General features: G+C 36.2%; 9 protein-coding genes and 2 long non-coding RNA genes across 14 annotated transcripts; 7 read left to right on the top strand and 4 right to left on the bottom strand.

The window, feature by feature from the left end:
- The first annotated feature begins 287 nt into the window (after positions 1-287).
- Positions 288-1,525, top strand: RLP44 (receptor like protein 44). Of its 2 annotated transcripts, NM_001339439.1 has the most exons (2): positions 453-1,065; positions 1,167-1,525. In NM_001339439.1, exons 1-2 carry the CDS (start codon positions 519-521, stop codon positions 1,184-1,186), a joined length of 567 nt encoding a protein of 188 aa, NP_001326360.1. In that variant the 5' UTR covers positions 453-518; the 3' UTR covers positions 1,187-1,525. The 2 variants fall into 2 exon arrangements, with proteins under 2 accessions (NP_190544.1, NP_001326360.1); NM_114835.5 differs by having other exon boundaries at positions 288-1,521.
- Positions 1,526-1,541: 16 nt separating this feature from the next.
- Positions 1,542-1,715, top strand: AT3G49744 (uncharacterized protein; the record flags this gene model as incomplete). Its single annotated transcript, NM_001125331.1, has 1 exon — positions 1,542-1,715. The coding sequence occupies one exon, from the start codon at positions 1,542-1,544 to the stop codon at positions 1,713-1,715; it is 174 nt and encodes a 57-aa protein (NP_001118803.1).
- Positions 1,716-1,765: 50 nt separating this feature from the next.
- Positions 1,766-6,401, top strand: AT3G49730 (Tetratricopeptide repeat (TPR)-like superfamily protein). Its single transcript, NM_001339438.1, has one exon. It carries the CDS (start codon positions 4,301-4,303, stop codon positions 6,215-6,217), a length of 1,917 nt encoding a protein of 638 aa, NP_001319717.1. The 5' UTR covers positions 1,766-4,300; the 3' UTR covers positions 6,218-6,401.
- On the bottom strand, positions 1,811-4,222 carry AT3G49740 (Tetratricopeptide repeat (TPR)-like superfamily protein). Its single transcript, NM_114834.3, has one exon. It carries the CDS (start codon positions 4,157-4,159, stop codon positions 1,946-1,948), a length of 2,214 nt encoding a protein of 737 aa, NP_190543.1. The 5' UTR covers positions 4,160-4,222; the 3' UTR covers positions 1,811-1,945.
- An 88-nt stretch (positions 6,402-6,489) lies between the features above and the next one.
- AT3G49725 (GTP-binding protein, HflX) lies at positions 6,490-9,719 on the top strand. The gene is made up of 13 exons (NM_001161197.2): positions 6,490-7,063; positions 7,157-7,221; positions 7,333-7,395; positions 7,487-7,576; positions 7,655-7,767; positions 7,858-7,935; positions 8,030-8,174; positions 8,266-8,321; positions 8,411-8,461; positions 8,551-8,605; positions 8,693-8,749; positions 8,848-8,967; positions 9,044-9,719. Exons 1-13 carry the CDS (start codon positions 6,550-6,552, stop codon positions 9,497-9,499), a joined length of 1,863 nt encoding a protein of 620 aa, NP_001154669.1. The 5' UTR covers positions 6,490-6,549; the 3' UTR covers positions 9,500-9,719.
- A 16-nt stretch (positions 9,720-9,735) lies between these two features.
- AT3G49720 (uncharacterized protein) lies at positions 9,736-11,944 on the top strand (the record flags this gene model as incomplete). 3 transcript variants are annotated; one of them, NM_114832.4, is made up of 7 exons in its annotated part: positions 9,736-9,879; positions 10,259-10,414; positions 10,524-10,563; positions 10,648-10,686; positions 10,832-11,206; positions 11,295-11,350; positions 11,603-11,944. In NM_114832.4, the coding sequence occupies exons 2-7, from the start codon at positions 10,292-10,294 to the stop codon at positions 11,753-11,755; spliced, it is 786 nt and encodes a 261-aa protein (NP_566924.1). In that variant the 5' UTR covers positions 9,736-9,879; positions 10,259-10,291. The 3 variants fall into 3 exon arrangements, with proteins under 3 accessions (NP_566924.1, NP_001078265.1, NP_001326335.1); NM_001084796.1 differs by having other exon boundaries at positions 9,749-9,879; positions 10,245-10,414; NM_001339437.1 differs by having other exon boundaries at positions 9,749-9,970; positions 11,603-11,755.
- Positions 9,926-10,279, bottom strand: AT3G08075. The gene has a single exon (NR_141384.1). It is a non-coding gene; the product is annotated as an other RNA (long non-coding RNA).
- AT3G49710 (Pentatricopeptide repeat (PPR) superfamily protein) lies at positions 11,937-14,102 on the bottom strand (the record flags this gene model as incomplete). The annotated part of the gene is made up of 1 exon (NM_114831.1): positions 11,937-14,102. One exon carries the CDS (start codon positions 14,100-14,102, stop codon positions 11,937-11,939), a length of 2,166 nt encoding a protein of 721 aa, NP_190540.1.
- On the top strand, positions 12,268-12,870 carry AT3G08070. The gene has a single exon (NR_141383.1). It is a non-coding gene; the product is annotated as an other RNA (long non-coding RNA).
- A 1,703-nt stretch (positions 14,103-15,805) lies between the features above and the next one.
- Positions 15,806-17,498, top strand: ACS9 (1-aminocyclopropane-1-carboxylate synthase 9; the record flags this gene model as incomplete). Its single annotated transcript, NM_114830.2, has 4 exons — positions 15,806-15,952; positions 16,046-16,177; positions 16,262-16,422; positions 16,505-17,498. 4 exons carry the CDS (start codon positions 15,806-15,808, stop codon positions 17,475-17,477), a joined length of 1,413 nt encoding a protein of 470 aa, NP_190539.1. The 3' UTR covers positions 17,478-17,498.
- Positions 17,499-22,665: 5,167 nt separating this feature from the next.
- MYB84 (myb domain protein 84) lies at positions 22,666-24,212 on the bottom strand. Its single transcript, NM_114829.4, has 3 exons — positions 23,871-24,212; positions 23,606-23,735; positions 22,666-23,513 (listed from the first exon to the last, which is right to left on the bottom strand). Exons 1-3 carry the CDS (start codon positions 24,004-24,006, stop codon positions 22,847-22,849), a joined length of 933 nt encoding a protein of 310 aa, NP_190538.1. The 5' UTR covers positions 24,007-24,212; the 3' UTR covers positions 22,666-22,846.
- Between the last annotated feature and the right edge of the window lie 668 nt (positions 24,213-24,880).

The following is a 24,880-nucleotide window of genomic DNA, read 5'->3' as shown; positions in this document are numbered from 1 at the left end:
AAAAAATTTAAGTGAATGGATGTCATGATTTTCCTTTTCTCCTTTTTTAATTATAAAACTCTAAAAAAATTAAAAATTAATATACGAAACACACGAAAAGTACATAAACAGTCCACTGCACTATTATTCTATACATCAATTCTAAAACTATTAAGTTCCATTCTCATTTTATTAAAAAATAGTGTTGGCGACTTAATAAGAAGACCGAGAACAATTCTAAACTTGATGACTTATTGTCAGTTGATAAAATGGATGGCATGATTAGGATCTAATCATGAGTATTGTTTTGTTGGTAATACACATTTATACAATAATTAAAGTTGAAAAACAGCAATCAATTCAATTTAATCCCCTAATTAATATTCTCACCTCTATCCTACGCAGACCTCACTTCTGCTAAAACGCGCCTCTATCAACTACAAATTTCTTCTGTAACCGTTTTTTTTTTCTTTGACACTCACATGAAAGTTCCACTTTCTTCTTCTTCAACCTTTTTGAAACCTCTCTAAAATTTAAAAATGACAAGGAGTCACCGGTTACTCCTTCTCCTTCTACTAATCTTCCAAACGGCACAACGTTTAACCACCGCCGATCCAAACGACGAAGCGTGTTTGAAAAACCTCCGGCAAAACTTAGAAGATCCGGCGAGTAATCTCCGTAACTGGACAAACTCCGTCTTCTCAAATCCATGCTCCGGCTTCACCTCATACCTCCCCGGAGCTACCTGTAACAACGGAAGAATCTACAAACTCTCACTCACAAACCTCTCTCTCCGCGGCTCAATCTCACCGTTTCTATCAAACTGTACAAATCTCCAATCCCTAGATCTATCATCAAACCAGATCTCCGGCGTAATCCCACCGGAGATTCAGTATCTCGTTAACCTCGCCGTACTAAACCTCTCATCGAATCATCTCTCCGGCGAAATCACTCCGCAGCTCGCTCTTTGCGCTTACTTAAACGTAATCGATCTCCACGATAACGAATTATCCGGTCAGATTCCGCAGCAATTAGGTCTATTAGCGAGGCTCTCGGCGTTTGATGTGTCGAATAACAAACTTTCCGGTCAGATTCCGACGTATTTGTCGAATAGGACTGGGAATTTCCCGAGGTTTAACGCGAGTTCGTTTATAGGGAATAAAGGATTGTATGGTTATCCGTTGCAGGAGATGATGATGAAGAGTAAAGGTTTGTCTGTGATGGCCATTGTTGGGATTGGACTTGGGAGTGGAATCGCGAGCTTGATGATTAGTTTTACTGGTGTTTGTTTATGGTTGAGGATTACTGAGAAGAAGATTGTTGAAGAAGAAGGTAAGATTAGTCAATCTATGCCTGATTACTAAACGTAAGATTAATTTTTTCTTAATTAAGGATTTTGATTGTTAATTACGGCTTTGAAGAAGATTCTTGATACTGTATGTGGTTCTATTCTTTTATATTTATGTTTCAGTTCTGTTTTAAGGTATGAGAATATTCTGTAAATTAGTAAATATGGAAGAAATTTAGTTATACTGAGAAATATTTGGAAGAAATTATTAGAGATGAGAAATAATAATTATGGAAATTATAATATTGTTGGTACTAACGGATATCGCGGGATTTTTTTTGAGAGACAAGTGGACCCTAATACTGATTTGGGTACGTTTATGCCAGTGGATTTGTCAGATAGATTAAACGCTGCGTTTTGTGTTTTTACAGCCTTTGTTTGGACATAATAATACCAATAACTCTACTTTAGGATACCATGATCATCATCATCCCCATTGTATAATAAGCAGAGGCTAATGATTATGCTTTTCAAAAGTTGAACGTCAAATTTTCTTTATCTCCCTACAAATTTTATGTCACTTTTGTAACAAATTTTCTATTTCTATAAAAAAATTAAATAAACAAATAAAACGATAACCGGTTTTCGATTCAATAAAACCGGTTAAACCGAAGTCAATTACAATCTCATCCAGCTGCAACCTCGTTGTTTCATAGCTCCAATCATGTTTATGGCTCTTCTCGTCTCTTCTGCTTCTTTCCACATACCAGCTCCTGCGTAGATATTGGACAGTTGAACATAAACTGATGGATCATCCTTCTCTTTCTCCATTAGTAACTTCGCAACCATCTTCCCTAGCTTCAAATCTCCATGAGCAGCACAAGCACTAAACAAAGCCCACCACACATCTACCCGAGACCCGATGGTCTTTTCGCTGATTTTCACCAAGCTTTCCGCTTCATCGAGGTGGCCCGCTCGACCAAGAAGGTCAACTAAGCATGAAAAATGATCTACATTTCGTATCACACCGTGAAATTCCACCATTGAGTTGAAAATCTCGAGTCCCTCTTCCACTAAACCGGCGTGGCTGCAAGCAGAGAGAACCGCTGAGAATGTGGCTGCATCGGGAATGACCTTTCCTTCATCTTGCATTGTCTTGTAGGTATTAACCGCGTTCTCTCCTTCACCGTGTCTCGAGTATGCAGAGATCAGAGAATTCCATGACACAACATCTTTTTCAGACATCTGATTGAACACTTCAAGAGAGTTTTGTATAGTCCCGCATTGAGAGTACATGTTTATGAGGGCATTACCTATCAATGTCTCCTTGAATTGGCCGTGTCTAAGGACGTAAGCGTGAGTTTGGCTTCCGAGCATCAAAGATGAAGTGCTTACGCAAATGCTCAAAAGGGTACTGAGAGTATAAGCATCAGGTAGGATTCGGACCTCTGACTCTAGCAAGCACGAGAACCTTTCCAAACCTTCAAAAGGAAACCCGTTATGGTAAAACCCTGAGATTATCGCATTCCATGAGATAAGATTCTTCCTCAGAGATCTTTCAAATAATAGGTCAGCTTTTTCTATCTGTCCATTCTTCGAGTAGGCAGATATCAACGCATTGGAAATTTCAATCTTTGAACTAAGCCCAAACTTGATTATACACGCTTGAACCATCTCCAGGACATCTAAATCCAGAGAGGTTGCTAAAAGACTTCCAAAAGTAAACTCATCCGGTTTAACTCCTATTATGTGCATTCTCTTGTATACCGACATCGCAGACTTGCCCAATTTCGCTTGGTTATAACTTGAGATCATTGTGTTCCAAGTAACCAAGTCTTTCTCTTCCAATGACTCAAAAACCTTATGAGCCGCACCAAAATCTTCAAAAGAAGAATACATTGTCATAGTGGCATTGCTAACCAAAGTATACTTCTCATAACCTGTCTTGATGGCTAGTCCATGTACTTGGTGTCCCATAGCCGCACATGAACATGAACCCATAACACTAACAAAGGTCAAATCGGTTGGTCTAAGACTAGCTTCTAGCATTTTTCTAAACACCAACAAAGACTCGTCTCTTTTGAAACCAGCCAAACCATCAATAACCACATTAAAAGTAACCTGATCACGAACAGCAACATCAGTTTCTTCAAACACCAGACAAGCATCAACAACCACTTGGCAATTGAAATACATTGTAATTAGTGCATTCACAACAGATGAAGCAATAAAAAATCCAGCTTTTATAACCAGCGAATGCACCTGCTTACCAAAATCCAAAGAACCATAGTCACACATACTCAAAATAGTAGCAAACCCAAACTTATCATGTCGAACACCAAGCTTATGCATTTCTCGAAACAACTCAACACTCGTTTCGTGATACCCACTCTCTTTGCAACCAGTAATCATAGCATTCCAAATCGCAACATCATCTCTCTCAGGCATTTTATCAAACACCTCAAAGGCATACTCTATATCACCAAGCTTAAAACTTGCACTCAGAAGCGTCGTCCATGAATAAACATCAGGTTCATCAATCTCGTCGAACTTCTTCTTCAACGAAGCTAAGTTCCCTAATCTCTCATATAGCGAAAGAAGCGTATTGGAAACGTGAGAGTGACACAATAAACCAGAGCGAATCGCATAGCAATGAACCTGACCACCAAAGATAGTATCACGGAGGTGCCTAGCTGTAGTAATAGCTAACGAGACACTGTACTGGTCTGGTCTCAGAGTTGTGCAACGGTGAACATCGGCGAAGAGCTTGAGAGCGTTTCTGTTCTCGCCGGAACGAGTGAGACCCGTTAGTCTCCGGTTTAAATTGAGCAACGTGGTAGAGTTTTCTGCTATGGCTGATAAACTCTCTGTTAAACATAGAGCTTTTCTCATCAGTCATCTATAGCTCTGTGAGTGAAGAAAGTTGTCTCTTTTAGGTTTAGGGCTTTAGTTTTCTGCTATATTTGCAAAACAGAGAAAAGGAGAAGACTTTATAAGACGAAAACGCCGTCGTTTTAGAGTGTGAAGTGAGAGATGCGTAGATTCTCTACCATTGTTGATCTTCTCATCAGCAAAAAACCATCTTCTCAAGCAAATTCTAGAATTGATCTCATTTGTAAAAGGTTCCATATTTCAAGAGTTCTCAATAACGATTTCGTAGAATCAACAGAGAGAAAGAATGGGGTTGGTTTAGTTTGTCCAGAGAAGCATGAAGATGAATTCGCCGGTGAAGTCGAGAAGATTTACAGAATTTTGCGGAATCACCATTCTAGAGTTCCAAAATTGGAGCTTGCTCTTAACGAATCAGGTATTGATCTGCGACCCGGGTTGATCATACGAGTGTTGAGTCGTTGTGGCGATGCTGGGAATCTAGGTTATAGATTCTTTCTGTGGGCAACGAAGCAACCTGGTTATTTTCATAGCTATGAAGTGTGTAAATCAATGGTGATGATTCTTAGTAAAATGCGACAATTTGGAGCTGTTTGGGGTTTAATTGAAGAGATGAGGAAGACGAATCCGGAGTTGATTGAGCCGGAGTTGTTCGTTGTATTGATGCGGAGGTTTGCTTCTGCTAACATGGTGAAGAAAGCAGTTGAGGTGCTCGACGAAATGCCTAAGTATGGGTTAGAGCCTGACGAGTATGTTTTTGGTTGTTTGTTAGATGCTTTGTGTAAGAACGGTAGTGTTAAGGAGGCTTCAAAGGTTTTTGAGGATATGAGAGAGAAGTTTCCTCCGAATTTGCGGTATTTTACTTCGTTGTTGTATGGTTGGTGTAGGGAAGGGAAGTTGATGGAAGCTAAAGAAGTTTTGGTTCAGATGAAGGAAGCTGGGCTTGAGCCTGACATTGTGGTTTTCACTAACTTACTTAGTGGATATGCTCATGCTGGGAAAATGGCGGATGCGTATGATCTTATGAATGATATGAGAAAGAGAGGGTTTGAGCCGAATGTGAATTGTTACACGGTTTTGATCCAGGCGTTGTGTAGGACGGAGAAGAGAATGGATGAGGCGATGCGGGTTTTTGTTGAGATGGAGAGGTATGGATGTGAGGCTGATATTGTGACTTATACCGCGTTGATAAGTGGGTTTTGTAAATGGGGAATGATTGATAAAGGTTATAGTGTTTTAGATGATATGAGAAAGAAAGGAGTCATGCCGTCGCAAGTAACATATATGCAGATAATGGTGGCTCATGAGAAGAAAGAACAATTTGAAGAGTGTTTGGAGTTGATTGAGAAGATGAAGCGAAGAGGTTGTCATCCTGATCTTCTCATTTACAATGTAGTGATAAGATTGGCTTGTAAGTTAGGGGAAGTGAAAGAAGCTGTTCGGTTATGGAACGAAATGGAAGCTAATGGGCTAAGCCCTGGAGTTGATACGTTTGTTATTATGATCAACGGATTTACAAGCCAAGGTTTCCTAATCGAAGCCTGTAATCACTTCAAAGAAATGGTAAGCCGAGGAATATTCTCTGCGCCTCAATATGGAACGCTGAAGTCATTGCTTAATAACCTTGTTAGAGATGATAAGCTCGAAATGGCGAAAGATGTATGGAGTTGCATATCCAACAAAACCTCTTCCTGTGAGCTGAATGTATCAGCTTGGACAATATGGATCCATGCTTTGTACGCAAAAGGTCACGTGAAGGAAGCGTGTTCGTATTGTCTTGATATGATGGAGATGGATTTGATGCCGCAACCTAATACTTATGCGAAACTTATGAAAGGATTGAATAAACTGTATAATAGGACGATCGCTGCAGAGATTACAGAGAAGGTGGTGAAGATGGCAAGTGAGAGAGAGATGAGTTTTAAGATGTATAAGAAGAAAGGTGAGGAGGATTTGATTGAGAAAGCTAAACCTAAAGGGAATAAAGAAGGAAAGAAGAAAGGGACAGATCATCAAAGGTATAAGGGAAGAGGTGAAAGAAGTAGGGCTAAAGCATTGTAACATTTCCAAAAGAAGCATGTTTAGATTTGTAGCTGAATTAAACAGTGTTTCATGTTTTTGCTTTGTTTCATCACATTAGTTCGGCACCGTTGTTAGGAATTTATACTCAACCGAATTAAACCGAGATTATTACTGAATCACTGCCAATTTTGTGTAACCGAATGAGTAAACCGAAACATATCCGGTTTAATTCGATTATAGTCTCAAAACCGACAAATAAACCGATCCAAGGCTAAATATAAATGGAATCGAGTCTTCACACAAACAAAGTCACTGCTCCGGTGACGAACGAGAAGCTTTGTTCCGGTGACGATCATATTTGATATTTGTGGATGAGCGTAACAACAAGTTTTGGAATTTGGCTGAATCACATAAACCTTGATAATCAAGCAAGTTTCTTGTATAACAACCCCCATTTTTGTAATCGTCGTTTCAATCGTATCTCAATGTTGAGGACAGTGTCTCTTGCTCGGAACCGTCTTAGGTCGGAAACGCCATCATCTTTTCTTGCTCGAGACCGTCTTAGGTCAAAAACGCCATCATCGTCTCCATTTTCTTCGAAGCGGCATACGCCTAAGACAAGCGAAATAGAAGAAGAGTCGACTCCAAAAGATTCAGTTTTGTTAAACCCTAAAGATCCTTCAAGCGCACCTAAGCTCTTCCTTGTACAGCCTCGTTTAGCACCGCCAAAGTATCTACAAGCGAAGCTGAACGAAGCGCTTTGTCTCGCGAATTCGCTTGAAGAGCAACGATATGGGTACTTTGAATCTGATTTCTTTGACAAGGAATTGCCTTCTCATGTTGTTGTTCAAAACCCTGTCCGTAGATCGTCTAAACCTCGCGTAGGTTCGTGTTAGATGTTTTTTTATGAATCATGCCTTCCATATGTTCGACGATATTCCTGAGAGACTGGTTTAAATTGTGTTTCGATTTTCTTAGATACCTATTTTGGATCTGGGACTGTAGACAACATCAAATGCCATCTCAATGCTGAAGATTCCAAGGCAAGCAGCTAAAAATTTCACCATTATCAATCTCTTTTTTTTTGTTTTTTTTTTTTGTGCTGCTTGTAATGAAAAGTTGGATCATGCTGTTAACAATCTCTTGATGCTCAGGAAGAAGTTGATGCTGTTTTCGTAAACGCCATTTTGACCGCTATCCAACAACGGAATTTAGAGGTAACGCCACGAAAACCAAAAGTTTGTGCAGTTTTTGTTTCTCTTCTGTTCAAGCTAATGTTGTATCTTCGCATGTGATATGACTCTTCAGCGAATATGGGCAAAACCTGTCTTAGACCGTGTGGGTCTTATAATCGAAATATTTAATGCTCATGCGCATACAAAGGAAGCAAAACTACAGGTACTGTGACAATACAGATTTGTCCTTTTACATACTAGGAAAGGTTTATTAATAGCTGATTGGTTCATCCATTCACAGGCTGAGTTAGCTGCTTTGATGTACAATAAGAGCAGACTGGTTCGAGTGCGTGGTACTGATGGACGCCATACTTTTGGGCAGTTTGGAGAAGCTGAAGTTGTCAGTGCCCGAGGGTGAGTGATTAATCTATACTACTTTGTGTATTCTCTTTACTCTTTTGATTTTTGAGACAATGATGAAACTGTTGTTAAATTGTTGTGCAGGAGAGCAGGAAGCAAGGGAACCGGTGGCGGTTTTGTAGGTGGTGCAGGAGAAACTGAGCTTCAGCTTCAACGCCGAAGGTCTTGTCTAATTGTTGGTTAACCGAAAGACTTAGTGCATGGCTCTCTTTTCTAATATTAAATCTATGCGTTAAACAAAATCTTGATGTACCAGAATATCAGACCGGAGGATTCGCTTGTTATCCCAAATTAAAGAAGCCCAGCGAACACGGCTATTGCAGCGTGCTGGACGTAAGAAAAGAGTGGGGTTAGAGGGTGAGAGTTCAGGAACCATTGCTGTTGTTGGTTACACAAATGCTGTAAGTGTTTGAATTTTGCTCCGAAGAAGTTTCAGCTAGAAACCAAGTGTTTTAGTCTACTTTCTGAGTATCAATTATCTGCTTTTGTTAGGGAAAATCGACTCTGATAAGTGCACTAACAAAGACTGCTCTCTACTGCAATGAGCGGTATAATTCAATGGTTTCATAACTATCTTAAAACTGTTAAATTTGAAACTGAAGTCATAACTTTTGAATGGTTGGTCTGGCCTCTGCAGATTGTTTGCCACATTAGATCCTACACTCAAGAGTGCCCATCTTCCTTCTGGGTAAGTTAATTTGTACGTTGAGAATCATGTTTATAACTTTCTGGTACACATGAACTTGTACTGAATCGCAAGAGTCAATTTCTTTTCAGAAACTTTGTGCTTCTTAGTGACACTGTCGGATTCATATCAGATCTGCCTATACAGGTAATGTATACCTACTTTAATTCCACTTATCCTTTATCAAGTGATATTTCACTTACTTTTCTTTTCTTGGCTCATGCCTTTTTGCAGCTGGTGAAAGCTTTTCAATCGACTCTGGAAGAAGTTGTTGAAGCTGATCTACTTCTGGTAAGAGCTAAATAAATAAATAAAATAATATTCCATAGTTACATTTAGAAGAGAAAACTGCAGAAAGACTTGGCGTTGATATGATTAAACCCCTGCAGCATGTAGTTGATTCAACAGCTCCAAATATCGAGGAGCATCGTTCAACAGTGCTTCATGTCCTAAATCAAATTGGAGTACCTGAAGAGAAGCTTCAAAATATGATTGAAGTCTGGAATAAGGTAGGATTGATATATAAACCATCTATACAAGTAGAAGAAGCAACCACCTTTTTTCACACTGGGAATTTTGTTGTAGATTGATTATGAAGAAGACGAAGTGGAGGAAGAGAAATATCTAGATGATGGCGAAGGAGTAGGAGAAGAAGACGAAGACGAAGCTGATTTAAAAGCTGAAGAAACTGTTGATGCATCTGAAGCAACAGTAGATGAAGACCAAATCCAAAACGGAGACGGTGACGACGCTGATGGGTGGCTATTGTCTGAAGATGAAAATGCTGACGACCCTGAGTTCTGGAAAGTTCCGGAAGTTGCTAAAGTAGATGCTGCAAATAAGAAAGGACCAGATGTTAGAGTTTCTGCATTAACCGGAGTTGGTTTGAAGGAGTTGCTGTATCTTATTGATGACAAAATGAAAGAGAAGAAGCTCAAGTCTCCGACTATAGTCGAAAGGAGTGAGCTTCATAAGCGTAAATGGAGGCCACCTCGTAACGATGATGAAGAGGAGAGATTAATCCCGTTAGATCAACGTTGAGAATATAAGAAGAAACGAAACAATGGTTTTGTCTTCTGCTTCTATGTTCCTTTTTTTGTACCACGGAATCAGAGAAGTGCGTGTCGTTTTGAAACTTGTACGTGTGTAAAAAACGGCAAGAAGTTTGTTGGTATTCTGATTAATAAATGGACTTAAAACGCTGTCGTTTTCGTAACAGCGCGTCATAGACTCGTAGCCATACGCGCTTTGTAGAGGCAGGTATAAATAAGTAGATAGCGATATTGAAGCAGTGATATTAACACTTCGAAGCTTCTTCTTCCTTTAGTAAATTCAAGTGTGAGGTGTGTTTATTGATAAAGTGCTCATTTTCTCGGATCTCAGATCTTAGATCCAAACCCTCATTATTTCATTGATCCAAGGTAGATTTCGATTTCTTCCTTCTTCTTCTTCCTCTTCTCGATTTGGGTTTCCTTCGTCTACCGTTCTGCGAGCTGTTTCATGGATCAATCTGTAATTGGATTTGTTTCTGGTGAAATTCATTGTTAATGTAGAACGAAACGCAGCTAATTTGTTGTGGGATCTAATAGATTTTAAGGTTATGTGTTTGTTTCGTCGATGGTTATGTTGGATCTGTGAATTGGAGAATTAATTAGCTTAGTTTTGTCGATTTCTGTGTTTGGTTTGCTTGAGAATGGTGTTTTATTCCACGTTGATTTGTTCATTTTGCTTAGTGTTGTTCTATGAATGTTAATTCTAAAAAAGGATACAAATTAATCCAATTTAGTGTTTGATGTGTAGATCTAATAGCTTGAGCTTGCTGGGATTTTAGTTATGGCGAGACGGCAAGTAGGTTCAACAAGACGTGTTGGCGATGGTGGAAGCTTCCCTTTTGCAGGAGCTTTACACTCAAAGTCTCGATCTTCTCCACTACTATCTATTTGCCTTGTTCTTGTGGTATGGTTTGTGTATTTCATTGTCTTCCTTGACTGATTCGATTCCTGGGAGATGAATGGTATGGTTCTAATTGAAATCTATTGTTGTTTTGTATGTTTATAATTTCTAGGGGGCTTGTCTTCTCATTGGTTATGCTTACAGTGGTCCAGGTAATGTATATGATAGCTCTTTTTGCATTATGTATAGCTCTACTAGAGATTTTTCTCATCGCTTTCATTTTTTCTCGAACACAGGTATATTTAAAAGTATCAAAGAAGTTAGCAAAGTTACAGGTAATCCTTGTTTCTCATTGTTCAGTACATGTGCTTAAGTTAATACCTTTATCCGCATCGATCAATTTATCAGCAGTTTAATCCATTCAAATGCTTGACACTCGGGTTTGATATTTTTTTTGTCCAATTTGTTATGAATTCTCAGGTGACTATTCTTGCACAGCAGAAGTCCAAAGAGCCATTCCTGTACTTAAGAAGGCTTATGGAGATGGCATGCGCAAAGTCTTGCATGTGGGCCCTGACACATGCTCAGTGGTTTCCAGTCTATTGAAAGAAGAAGAGACTGAAGCATGGGGTGTTGAACCATATGATATTGAGGATGCAGATTCTCACTGCAAGAGTTTTGTGAGCAAAGGTCTTGTACGTGTTGCTGATATCAAGTTTCCTCTGCCCTACCGGGCAAAATCCTTCTCTCTTGTGATTGTGTCAGATGCTCTGGATTATCTCTCACCCAAGTACCTGAACAAGACCGTTCCTGAACTCGCAAGGGTGGCTTCAGACGGTGTGGTTCTTTTTGCAGGTAAACTATCATAAAACTTGAGAAAAAGGGTTGCTAATAAATGTCTTTCAAGTTTTGGTTTCTAATTCTTGAACTTCAACTGCTCTAGGTCTCCCTGGTCAGCAGAGAGCTAAAGTTGCTGAACTCTCTAAATTCGGCCGACCCGTAAGTTTACTATATACCCTGTTCTCCTGAATCCTGATGATTAAATATGAATCCACCTTTCATCGTTAGTGTTTAATGGCATTAGCTTAGTTTATGTAGTTAGTCATTAGCATCTCTTTATGATTAAAACACTGTGTAGACTGTAGAGTTAAACACATGCTTAAATGACAGTTACCAATCTTTCACAAAGTTTTTCAAGATAGAGACTACAAGTACAAGACTTAATACTTGCACTCTTATTTTTGTTGGCAGGCTAAAATGCGTAGCGCATCGTGGTGGAACCGCTTTTTCGTCCAGACAAACTTAGAAGAAAACGATGCACCAAGCAAGAAGTTCGAACAGGCTGTTTCCAAAGGATTATACAAACCAGCCTGCCAAGTCTTCCACCTCAAGCCATTACATTAACCAGCCACCACCAAAGCCTACTGGTTCCACACCAAAGCATATTTACACGTAGAGCCGCACGCGAAAAAAAAAAATAGCGTAATCGATATTTCTCCTTGTATTTTGTAACAGGTCAGTTTTTATCCTTCAATGTTGTATCCGCCAACACAATTTTTCCTATTCAATTAAATCATAATTATTATCACCAATAATCCCCACATGAACACTTGCCATCTTTGAAGCAATGAAACCGAAGGTTATCTCTTACAATGATCTCTCTACCTGCAACCGCAGACATAAACTTGATAGCATTGTGACAATCCCCACATATCCTCAAATTCTTAACTACAACTAATTCTTCTCCATCTCTAGTCGACATCAACCCAAAAGCCACCGCTAGCTTCTCGCTGTGATGTCCTAACCGCATTTCTTCGTCCCCTTCGCCTGCTTCATCCTCTTTTACCATTGCCCATTTCTTATCCATCACATACCCAACTTTCTTCATCTTCTTCATCATCTCCTCTAGATATTCATTCACTTCTCGTATCATCGGATGAGACCAATCTTCTGCGACGAATACATGCTTTTTCTTCTTCACTTCGATCCAACTACATCCCGGTTTCTTCCTTATCCTTTTCCCCCTCATTGATTTCCTCACCGAGGCCATCTCTTCCCATTTCCTGGCATCTGCATACATGTTTGCTAGCATCACATATGGCGTGGCAGCTAATGGTTGCATCACCATAAGCTCATTAGCTGCTCTCTCTGCAAGAGCCATGTTTTTGTGTTTCCTACAAGCCCCGAGCAAAGCAGCCCAAGCAACAGAGCCTGGCTTATAAGGCATTGCATCTATGAATCTCTCTGCCTCTTCTAGCTTCCCTGCTCGGCCTAAAAGATCAATCATACAAGAATAGTGCTCAGCCTCTGGTTCGATCTTGAACGTCTCCTTCATGGTGTTGAAGTACTCCTGACCCTCGTCGACCTTACCACAGTGCGCACAAGCAGAAAGAACGGCTACAAAGGTTATCTTGTTAGGCGCAATACCCGAGTCCAGCATCCGTTGGTATAAAAGCAAAGCTTCTGTTCCATGCCCGTGCTGCGCATAACCTTTGATCATACAATTGAAAGATACCGCATTAAGTTCCGGCATTCTATCAAATACCCACCTTGCGTCTTGCAGGTTTCCGCTTTTGTAATACAACGAAATCAACGCGTTGTTCACAGAGATTCTATTCGAAGGGATGTGAGATTTGATCGCCAAGCCATGAATCTGCTTGCACTGAGAAGGAGAGGAGAGATTCGAGCAAGCGCTTGTGACACAGACAAAACTGCAATCATCAGGTCTATGTCCAATACGTTGCATCTGTCTAAAACTCTTCACAGCTTCTTCAGAGAGTTCCTCGTTCATTGAATATCCAGAAATCATCGTATTCCAAACAACCAAATCCGGCGATAGAATCTCTTGAAATACCTTCTCACTATCATACATACCATCACAACCCCCGCATTTTGAGTAAAAATCAATCAAACCACTTCCCACATGTGAGTTCTGGTGAAATCCAGCCTTGATCAGCTTACCGTGGAACTGACGGCCACCGATCAAATGATCCAAGCTAGTGAGAGCATTTAAAACACTTGCCAATGTAAACATATCAATCTTGAATCCTTTAAAGATCATTTCTTTATACAAAGCTAATGCCTTTGCTCCTTCCTTGTGCTGCCCATAAGCCACAATCATCGAATTCCACGAAACTTCATCTCTTAATTCATCCATCCCATAAAACACCGATACCGCCTCTCTCAAAAGCCCGCCTTTACTATAATACGTAACAAACGCGTTATTCACAGACGAGTACGAATCAAACCCTCCCGAGACAGAGAAACAGTGAAGCTGCTTTATCAAATCAACACGGTCACAACAAGCTGCTATCAACCCTGATAACGTAAACCCATCAACCTCAAATCCCAATTTTCTCATTCTCTTAAACAGAACCATTGCGGCAAAAGTTTCTCTAGCATCAGCGTACCCCGAGATAAGAGTATTGTAAGAGACAGTGTCTGGTTGGGGAATTTCGTCGAACAACTGGCGTGCAATATGGATTTTCGAATCTTTCGCGTAAGCTTTGACAATTACATTGTAAGAGAAGACATTGGGTTCTTCCGTGGAGTAGAACGCGGCTCGTGCGTAGGAAAGGCGACCACATTTGGAGTAGAGATTCACGAAGTGATTTGAGAGATAAGTGGACGAAGCTACAATGGATTTCACGTAGAGCGCGTGAAGTGATTTCCCAGTGAAGAGATCTCTCTCCGCTACAGATTTCAGTAGAAGGTCTCGAAAAGTTTTGAACTTCCATGGCGTCTGATTCATCTAATAGTGACAAGTGAACCTCAGAGATTGTATGTTTCTCGCATTTGCAAGTTCTGTTTTCAGAAGAAGACTGGTAAACAAAGTCATAAGTTTTCGTTTCGTCTCTTATTTTTCGTTAATTGACTTGGGCTTAGAATCTGTTCAAGGCCCATTTATTATGGGCTCGTTTATTTTTTAATTTTTTTGGGCAAGCACGTGATGATATATACAGTGGGATGTTATTTGTGTGCGAATTAAATAGAGTTTTTGTGATTTAAATGTTATATAGAATCTGTTGTTATTCAGTTAAAATTTTTTAAAAGTTTATTAAAATCTAGTGTATTAGTTTAAAATTTGTAAAATGCGATCTAAAATTTTCATGCAGTTATTTGATTCATACTTTTAGAAAGTCAATAAAATTTTTGTGTTATTCAATTAAAATAAAAGAATTTATGATTATTAATGAATTAAATTATTATGTTATTAGTTTATAACTTTTGATATTTTCCTTTACAAAATAAAGTCATCAAAAATATCATTAAAATAGAAAGATTATTTGGAAAACTTTATAAGATTGTGGAAAACTAATCAACAAGATTATAGAAAACTCTCTAGATCTAACAATAATTTAGAATCTTTCTATTCTTTATTTTGTATGCTTTTATTAAAATCGTCAAAAAAAAATTGTAAATTAGAAACAATAACATCTTTAAATCAAAAGATTCATAACCAGAAATTGTGAATAATACACTTTTTTTTTTAATTTGGACCTTGTGTCTGATTAACCCTAGTGGCATGATCATGAAATTATCGAGTTCGGATCTAAATGTCCAAATCCGAAATGGATCTTAAAATTTTTTCTAAGCTTAGTCTTACTGGCTTCGGAGATATTCAAATTCCCAAAACTCCCAATCAAAATTTACTATTTATTTTCAATTTGGCGGCCACTTTTTCTTCAGATTTAATATCTCTAATGTCCACTAGTTTTGTATTATAAGCATAACCGCAGTAATAATCATAAACATCTCAGATAACTCCCGAAACACAATTGGTGAAATCCCCAACACAATATCATGACATTCGATCTAAAAATAGATTTTGTATTGTTTTGGTCGCTAATTCATTGTCATGTATGTATGGGCGGTGACCGAAAACGCGTTTTATGGACAAAACTAATTTTGTTTTGTTTAACTATGTGTCAAGCTTTCTCTTTTCTCTATTCTACTTCACCTATCCAATTATCATTATTATCGTTTTCTTTATATCTCTCATGTGTTTGTGTAATAATATATATAGTGAGGGTTAAACAATATTATTCTACTTCCTCTAAAATTTTATAACGTTTTAGTCTACTTCTGTTTTTAATTAACCCAATTTCACACATACTTCAAAATTTGAAATAATTGTTGAGTCTTTTTCAATTTAACTTTATATAGAGATAGGAAGAGAGATTTTCTTTAGATTTGTAGTATAAGATTAGCAAAATATATACTAACTGACGATAAATGATTACTAATAAATTACTAGCTACGTGACGTCAAGTAAAAAACGGAAGTATATATATATATAGCTCCCACAAGCAACCACATTCCACATCTCACTCTTCAGTCTTCACCAACTAACTAAAACCTAATTCAACATATCTCTCTCATTTACCGTTCTCCCATTCTTCATTAGTCATCTTTCAATAAACCAAACATTCTTTTTGATTTTTATATCAAAAAATGAAACAACTGTCGAGAAAAGTGACAAGCAATGCTCATGGACAAGACTCTTCCTACTTCTTGGGATGGGAAGAATACGAGAAGAACCCTTACGACGAAATCAAGAACCCTAATGGGATTATTCAAATGGGTCTTGCCGAAAATCAGGTAACTATAACTACGAGTTTTCGACCAATCGACCAATCTTTAATTATTGTATATTTTTGGGTGTTTAATACGATGTTTTTAATATGCATGCAGCTATGTTTTGATCTCATAGAGACATGGTTAGCTAAGAATCCGGACGCAGCCGGACTAAAAAAGGACGGCCAATCCATTTTCAAAGAGCTTGCTCTCTTTCAAGACTATCATGGCCTACCCGAATTCAAGAAAGTAAGTAATTAATTTTTTTTCACCTTCATAAGTAACTCGATCAAGAAGCGAGTAACTAACTTAATAGGGTTTATTTATCTATAGGCTTTGGCAGAGTTTATGGAGGAAATCAGAGGAAATAGAGTAACATTTGATCCAAGCAAGATTGTCCTAGCTGCTGGTTCAACATCTGCCAACGAAACTCTCATGTTTTGTCTCGCCGAACCCGGGGACGCTTTCCTTTTACCAACTCCTTACTATCCAGGGTAATTTTTTAGGTTTTTTTATTTAATTACTTGCCTCACAAGAAACCTGAGCTGATAGTATTTGATTCGCTTATGCATACAGATTCGATAGAGACTTGAAATGGAGAACGGGAGCAGAGATCGTACCTATTCATTGCTCAAGCTCTAATGGGTTCCAAATAACAGAGTCAGCTCTTCAACAAGCTTATCAACAAGCTCAAAAGCTTGATCTTAAGGTCAAAGGAGTTCTTGTTACCAACCCGTCTAACCCTCTTGGCACAATGTTGACCAGAAGAGAACTTAACCTTCTCGTTGACTTCATTACTTCCAAAAACATTCATCTCATAAGCGACGAGATCTATTCAGGTACCGTTTTTGGGTTTGAACAGTTTGTAAGTGTCATGGATGTCTTAAAAGACAAGAACCTCGAGAACAGCGAAGTCTCCAAACGAGTTCATATTGTTTATAGTCTTTCCAAAGATCTCGGTTTACCAGGTTTTCGCGTAGGAGCAATTTACTCCAACGACGAAATGGTTGTTTCCGCTGCAACAAAAATGTCAAGTTTCGGTCTCGTGTCTTCTCAAACACAGTACCTTCTCTCTGCATTGCTTTCAGACAAGAAGTTCACAAGTACATACCTCGACGAAAACCAGAAAAGACTCAAGATTCGTCAGAAGAAACTCGTGTCCGGTCTAGAAGCTGCAGGGATTACTTGTCTTAAAAGCAACGCTGGTTTGTTCTGTTGGGTTGACATGAGACATCTTTTGGACACAAACACATTCGAAGCAGAACTTGAGCTATGGAAGAAGATTGTATATGACGTCAAGCTGAATATTTCACCTGGTTCATCGTGCCATTGTACTGAACCGGGTTGGTTTAGGGTTTGTTTCGCCAACATGAGTGAAGATACGCTTGATTTGGCGATGAAGAGGCTCAAAGAGTACGTAGAGTCAACAGATAGTAGAAGAGTGATTTCAAAAAGCAGTCATGATAGGATCAAGAGTTTGAGGAAGAGAACTGTCTCCAACTGGGTTTTCCGGGTTTCATGGACCGACCGTGTACCTGATGAACGATGAAAGTATATTCATCGCCCCAAGTTAAGACAAAGCAAATCTTCCTACCAATTTTTTTCATTTACAATAATATATATATATATATATATATATATATATATATATATATATAATCGTTTTTTATTGTTTTGGAAAATGGTTGTTACATTTTCTTAAATAATGATATTACTAAATATTCTTTCTTTCTTTCTTTTTTTGGGTTTTAATATCAACTATATTATTTTTTTATCTTTTATTTATAAATGTTTCCCTGAGAATTTGTAGCCAATTTTTTTTGTTTTTTTGGATATAAGTGTTACTAGCATTAAGTGCACTCAATCCAAATTTGAATTTGTAATGGCTATCTATATATCTATCTCCTGTAATGTCAAGGAAAGTTTATATCCATGAAAATATATAACATATGTACATTTCTACATTTCGCAGTATACAAATATTAGCCATATATATATTTACACACACATAAAAACAAACGATAACATGAAAACTACTTTCGATTTGCTTAGATATTGAATCAGAAGGTTTAGTCCATAACGTAACGAACAACATAAATTAAAGTTTAGTTTACGACAACTATCCATTATACGATGGAAAAAATTACATGTTATATTACATCCAGAGAAATATGATATATGCTACGATATTTGATCAGAAAAACAAATAGAAAAAATATATGCTACATAAATTAGAAACCTACAAGCATTTCATGTCAATCAATACTTTTTTATTTCAGGTTGAAGAAATGACTATTAGGCCTAATAGTGGTCATCATTTGGATTTTAGAATGAAAAACTAATTTCTCATTAATAGCTAGTTAGCTACATATTCTTTTTGTCAACTTCTCATTAATAGTAATTCATGAATCTAAAACATATTGTGAATCGTAATTATTATTCCAGTTATAGACGATCAATATCATTTTATCATATATGATATATCGGTCAAAGATTATGATGCTTTATGTAGACATGATATATAGTGAATCTCTTCAAAATATATTATTCCATAATTTTCATGTGCTTTTGTAACCTTTGTTGGTACTTCTACGAACGAATTATTCGAATTATACTACGCAGATTTAACAAAATTTCCAAATATGACGATATTGTTCCCCTTTTTGTATGAAACGCGGAGAAATCGGCCGTGACGACATATAATCTTTACATGTGAGGAGCATTATAGTGGTCGTTGGGTTGTATAACATATAAGGAATTTTCCAATTAAAGAAATAATAAAAACACGTAAAATTGATTTTGAGAATTTTGGTTGATGTTCATATGATTTGAGTTCAATGCTGTTTATTAGTTGCATACGACCCAACCAGAATTTGTCCACTGTATTATCGACCGTATATTACTAAATTTTGAGATTTGTGAGGTTGTCTCGATATGATTTAGATCACACATATCTATAACAAAAAGCAAAGTGGTCGGTTGTTTCTATAACGATAGATCGAAATGTAGATTCACATATTTTTATTAGGGAATTATGTCTCGTCATTGTTTGACATATTTGTCCAAGATAATATAAATTCTCGTCAATATGGTTGATGTGAACTTAATTTTGAATAAACTAATATAAAAAACTCATGATTAACATGTAAAATATGTACAAAGAGGAATACAGTCACGTGGGTTCATGAGCTTAGGCCATAACTTGCACATGCCATGCCATGACATGAACGAACAATAGAAAATAATTATACATATAGTCAGTCCTGTCCTGCATATAGTCTATGCATTCATATTAATGCAAGTAACTTCCAAAATAAACACGACTCGAAAAATTGCTACAAATTCAAGCGAAAAATCCAATACTCGTCGGGCCATAAAAAGTGATTGGGCCACAAAAGCCTTGTATTTTCATAATCACTTTTAAAAACGGACACATATATTGCGACTAAAACTGGTGGGGGATAAAGAGAAAAAGAATATGGAGGCCTAACAAAAAAGAAAACGAAGAAAACAAACTAAAGCAGATCTTAGAGATCTATTATCTATGTTAATGTAAAGAAAAACATGGCAAATCAAGAATACATAATATACACAGAGTGTATCAATTGCGAAGTTTATATGGAACCAACCAAGTATGAAGTATGTAGACTGTAGTACGATACATGCATGCAAGATTTGGTCTATAATGTCATGACATAGAAGTTTTTTCTTGATAGTTTGATTCAAACTCTAAGAATGTAGAAACGTCTAGCTGATGAGTGGATGTGGATTCTATTGTTTCTCATACAGTCGTATGCCATATTTTTGGTTAGCTATAAAAATCTAGTTTTTTTCTTAACATATAATATATATATATATATATATATATATATATATATATATATATATATATATGAACCACTTAACGGTCAATTTTTATTTCGACAAAATATGATTATCATGTGAACCAGATTTAATAAAATTCAGTTCTGTTTGCCATAAGCAGATGACAAGAAATCGTCAAACACTAGAACAATTGGATTATTCCATTTCCACACTCCTTTTAACTAAAATAAAATTTCGTTCCCACAAATAAAAAAGTGTCAATATCTTCTGTTACAAACAGATTTCTTTTAGTTCTTTTTGACGTCGAGATTTCCTTCTTTTAAGACAATGACATTTTTTTAAAGAAAAACTTTGGAATTTTTTTTAACGTTCTTCTAGTGCGTGTCGACATCGGCTGGATTATTGAATCAAAATTAATTATGTTGTAGAAGTCCTTTTAATTATTTTTATTTGACAAAGTCTTTTACTTGTATGTAAGCAAATAAATAAAAGTCATTGTTAGTTGTCGTAAAGCTATATGTCGCCAAGCCAATCATTGTTTTATATGGCTTTGTTTACATAACGTCGAGGGGTTTTGACAGAATGTACAATTAGTTATCTATTACTTAAGATTATTTTATCTAATCCTCTTAGTTTTATAGTAGTGTAGTTTTCGTTCCTATATTCTTGATTTTTTGTTTCTTGATTTCTTCTTCTCCGTTATTATTCTCTTTTCCTTCTTTATTGCTTTTTAGCTTGACCCAATACAAAGTTAACGATATATTATTAAAAAAAAAAATCAGCCATGTTAGAATTTTTAAATTTTTTGTTAATGTTCTTTTGGTGTGTATATGAATAAACCATTGTATCGTTTAGAGTATTTTAAAGTTATAAAAATTTGTTTTCTTTTGGTTGTCATTTTTTGTCTTTTAAATAACTAATATAATAATTAATGAACTAAAAGACACAAACTCATCAATGTTTTCGATATTTTCTTACTTATTCAGAAGTTTTTAACAGTAAAAACAAATTTCTTTGATCACTCTTAATCGTCTAAAGCGGGAGGGTAGAAAACTTTAGTGATTTGTTTGGTTTTTCTACTATACATCTGTTTTTTTTTACTCTTATATAATGTAGGATTACAAATTATTAAAAATAAAAAATTCTCTCTTCTTTTTTGTTTTTTCCAACTTCAAATATCCAACAAAGAAGACCAACCAGCTTGAAAAGACTGTAACCAAAGTGAAGAAGATAATAAAGATCTCTCTTCTTTAATATATGTTTTAGTTAGTAGTATACTTATAAAAGATTACTTGCATTTTAGATTCATTTGACATGCACATGATATCTACTTTCATGCATTTTACGTAGCTAGCTTTGGCAAATGTGGAAATTTATATGACAATAAACTTTCTTTATATTTCTATGACATTTCGTTTTTACACTTTGAAAAAGAATATAGTTTTTTTGGTAGGTAAATGAAAAATGGTTCAAAGGTGATTATGTCGCATGCCAATGACACGTTCTACAATCCACTGAATCACTAATGCGAGTGGCTTACGTGCATGATTTTCATCACTAGGTCCCTTTCTTCCTATATCACGATTAATAATATATTACTATTACATAAAAAAATACTTAGATACGTACATTAGGAAAAGAACTTTTCCACGCGTCTTAAGATTATGACTTCATTGGAAGACATATTTTGAAATTTTGATAACGAAGTGTACTTTGAAACTTTCAGCTACATTCATATATACAAGTAAAAAGCATTTAATAAGGTTCTTGATTGTGATAAAAGGATATGATATTTACTATTTAATTAGTGAAATTTTGGTGAGTGATTTAGGAATATTAAATTAACGGCAAAAAAAATTGAATAATTATGTTTGTCATTTTGCTGTTTGAAGAGAATGTTTTGGAACATTCTTGTCTTTCAGAGAGTACTTTTGTAATACTCTTAAGAAGAAAAAAATGATGCATTTGTTTTTGTAATACTCTTTGAAATCGTTATCTATAATTCTATATATCATCTCATTTGTCCTATATCATCTCATGAGTCATGAATATATGAAGATCAAAGATAATATCTAATTGAACCGTGAAGTCTAGTCTACTTCTAACTAGCCTTCTAGCTAGTACTGAATGGATTGTTTGATCAACAAAAGATTTTTTGAAGCGAGAGTTTTTATACGTATATTTCAAGCGACAGTGTCATTTTAGGACTTTCTAAATTTGATTTGATTTTTGAATAGGCAACGAATGTGCCAAACTCGTAAGGGAAAGAGAATTTTCGTATGACATCATCATTTGATTCTGTGAGGAAATAAGAAACAGACTAGTGACTTGCTAGGAATAGAGAGGTCATGTCTTTGAGAAGTTCAGAGTTGCACACAATTCATTTATTTGGTGATCCAAACTTTTCATTGGTCAAATGGTTAGGTATTAATTCTTATATCCTTATAAATCCATCTATGTTAATTCTTACTTATTATTAACATCAATGGTTTCCAGCTAAATGCTTCGCACAATCCGACATTGAGGTAAACATAAATTATTCGAAAAAGTAGGATGAACATACAATCAATTAAAGAAGCATATATACAATCAATACATCCAACCACGTACATATGGATCCGACCATATATAATCAGCTCATATGCCAAGGCCCCAAAAGCACCATTAATATTTTCCCATTTTAAAATGTGTATAACTTTGCGCCCAATAGGTATATTATGCGTGTAAATTTATGTATTATCATATTGTATACATAATGGAAACGTAACACATCATGCACAATATACTCTTAAGTGTTAACTCTTTTCACATAGGCATCCATACATATATACATACATGCATATTACACGTTCTTACTTTAAAAAAAAAAAAAAAAGTAACAATAACAAATTTTGTTTATCTAAATGTGATTACTTCGCTAGGATCTTTCGCATATGAGTTCATACTTCTGCATATTAGAGTTAATTTCAAATCCAGATATATGAGATATCAATAAATTTAAACAAACTAGATCGTTATTCCATATATACGTTACGTACCCCCAATTAATAATAATGATGTACGTTTCATCTTAAGAATAATATATTATTATAATTAAAAAAATTGCTTTGAATCAGAATAAACAAGAGAGCTTATGTCTTCCCAACTTATAGTGCTTTGATCTGCCGAAGTACTTGTGGAGGCTCCTGAGAACAAGTTTACGGTTTCGGCCTGGAAATTCCCGAACCACTGATTATCATTACTTGTATTAAGCAATGGAGAGTTTGTGTTGGCGCTCAAGATAGAGTTCATGGAGAAACCCTCGCCTGATCCTAAGTGGTTATGATTAGGATCTAACAAGAGTTGAGAGAAAGAGAGATGATCAAAAGCGTTTGTCATTGAATCTTGATGATGATGAGGGTTTGTTTTCTCCAGTTCTTGATCTTCGATCTTGACCATGTTCTTGATGAGCACTGGCTTAACATCTTCTTGGTCGCAAAACGAGTTGGTTTGATTCATGAAAAGAGCTGGAACTTGAACATTATGATGATGTAGTGGCCATGTGAACATTGTTTGGTCTTGTCTCATCATAAAAGAAGTTTGGATTTGTTGTTGTTGGTGTTGTCTCTTCATCATCACCATCATCTCTTGCTGCTCCATACAAGCTTCTTGAAGCTCCTTGCGTTGTTTGTTAATGAGTTTCTTCTTGAGCCTCGTGTTCCAATAGTTTTTTATATCGTTGTCTGTTCGTCCCGGCAATTGAGCAGCGATTATAGACCACCTTTAATTATAGACATCATCACATAACTATATTTCAGAGTTTCCACATGATATTTTAACGATATATACATGAATAACGTATATGAATAGTACCTGCTACCAATTGTAAGGTAAAGGCTACAAATGATGTTTTCTTCTTCCTCAGAGAAGCCACCATGTTTGATGTTTGGTCTAAGATAGTTAAGCCACCTCAGCCTGCAACTCTTTCCACATCTCTTTAAACCTTAAAACAACCAAGAAATAATCATATAAACAAAAAGCATCTTTAGTTATCAATACTTCTTCACAAAAAAAGAGATAGATCAAGAGAGAATTATCAAATTTATATGAAAAAGAGTGACTATAAATTTATTAATACCAATCTTTTGAGGCAAAGCGATCCAATTGCCTCCGGTGCCACTATTTTCAATGTAAGATTTGAGTTTTGCATCTTCCTCAGGAGACCAAGGCCCTTTCTTCACGTTTGCTTTGTCACAACACGGTGCTCTTCCCATACTTGTACTCCTAGTGAAGTCTTGTTCTTAGTCTTGTTCTTGATAGCGGCCTCTGTTTATCTCTCTATGATCAAGATTATATATGTTGGTGGGTATGATGTTGTGTAAACTATATAGGGGAAATATTATGTGAATGCAGAAAAGAAAAAAGGAGACTATATAATAGCTGGAGGGGGAGATGTCAAAAAGTCTTTGTAAGAAAAGATGTCAAAAAGTAGGAAAGTTGTAATAAAAATAGAAAATCAAAAATCAAAAAGTAACTTTAGGGAAATTTAAATGTTTTAATTTATTAATTCAACATAAGTAAATACTATACAATAGTGGAATTAAGAAATGGTAGAGAAGATAAGGAAGACTATTGCACACGCAAGTCGTCAAAGAAATTTCTCACAAGTTTTTTCCTAGCTAATATTATTGATATGTGCAAATTCAATTTTCTTTTCTTTCACATCGGGAAATACAAATACATATTTTAAAAAGTACTTTAGTCTTTCTTTACACTAAGTTACTTATGATAAATTAAATATATTATGTATTGGATCTTTTAACTACTTCTTTGCAGTTGAAAATGAAAGGATGCACCAAAAGTAGATTGAAACTAAGTATAAGGGTAAAAGTTCGTTATGGTAGGTGAACAAAATTGCCAAACCGAAGAAATTCTACTCCGGATCCGGTAAACTTATTAATCCCAGGGTAAAACAATAAGAAAGATAATACATTACTCTAAAGAGTGATATCAAAGATTGATTAATTGAAATATTTGAATTACCTACACACTCGCTTAATAATCATATCATTACGTAGTATTTTCTATTTTGGTCACATGATACATCGTTAATACTTAATATAAGTACTTTTCGAGTTTCTGTTATAT

Source organism: Arabidopsis thaliana, chromosome 3, assembly GCF_000001735.4.
Source record: "Arabidopsis thaliana chromosome 3, partial sequence".
NCBI classification, from domain to species: Eukaryota; Viridiplantae; Streptophyta; class Magnoliopsida; order Brassicales; family Brassicaceae; genus Arabidopsis; species Arabidopsis thaliana.
This window is presented reverse-complemented; position numbering and strand designations above follow the sequence as displayed.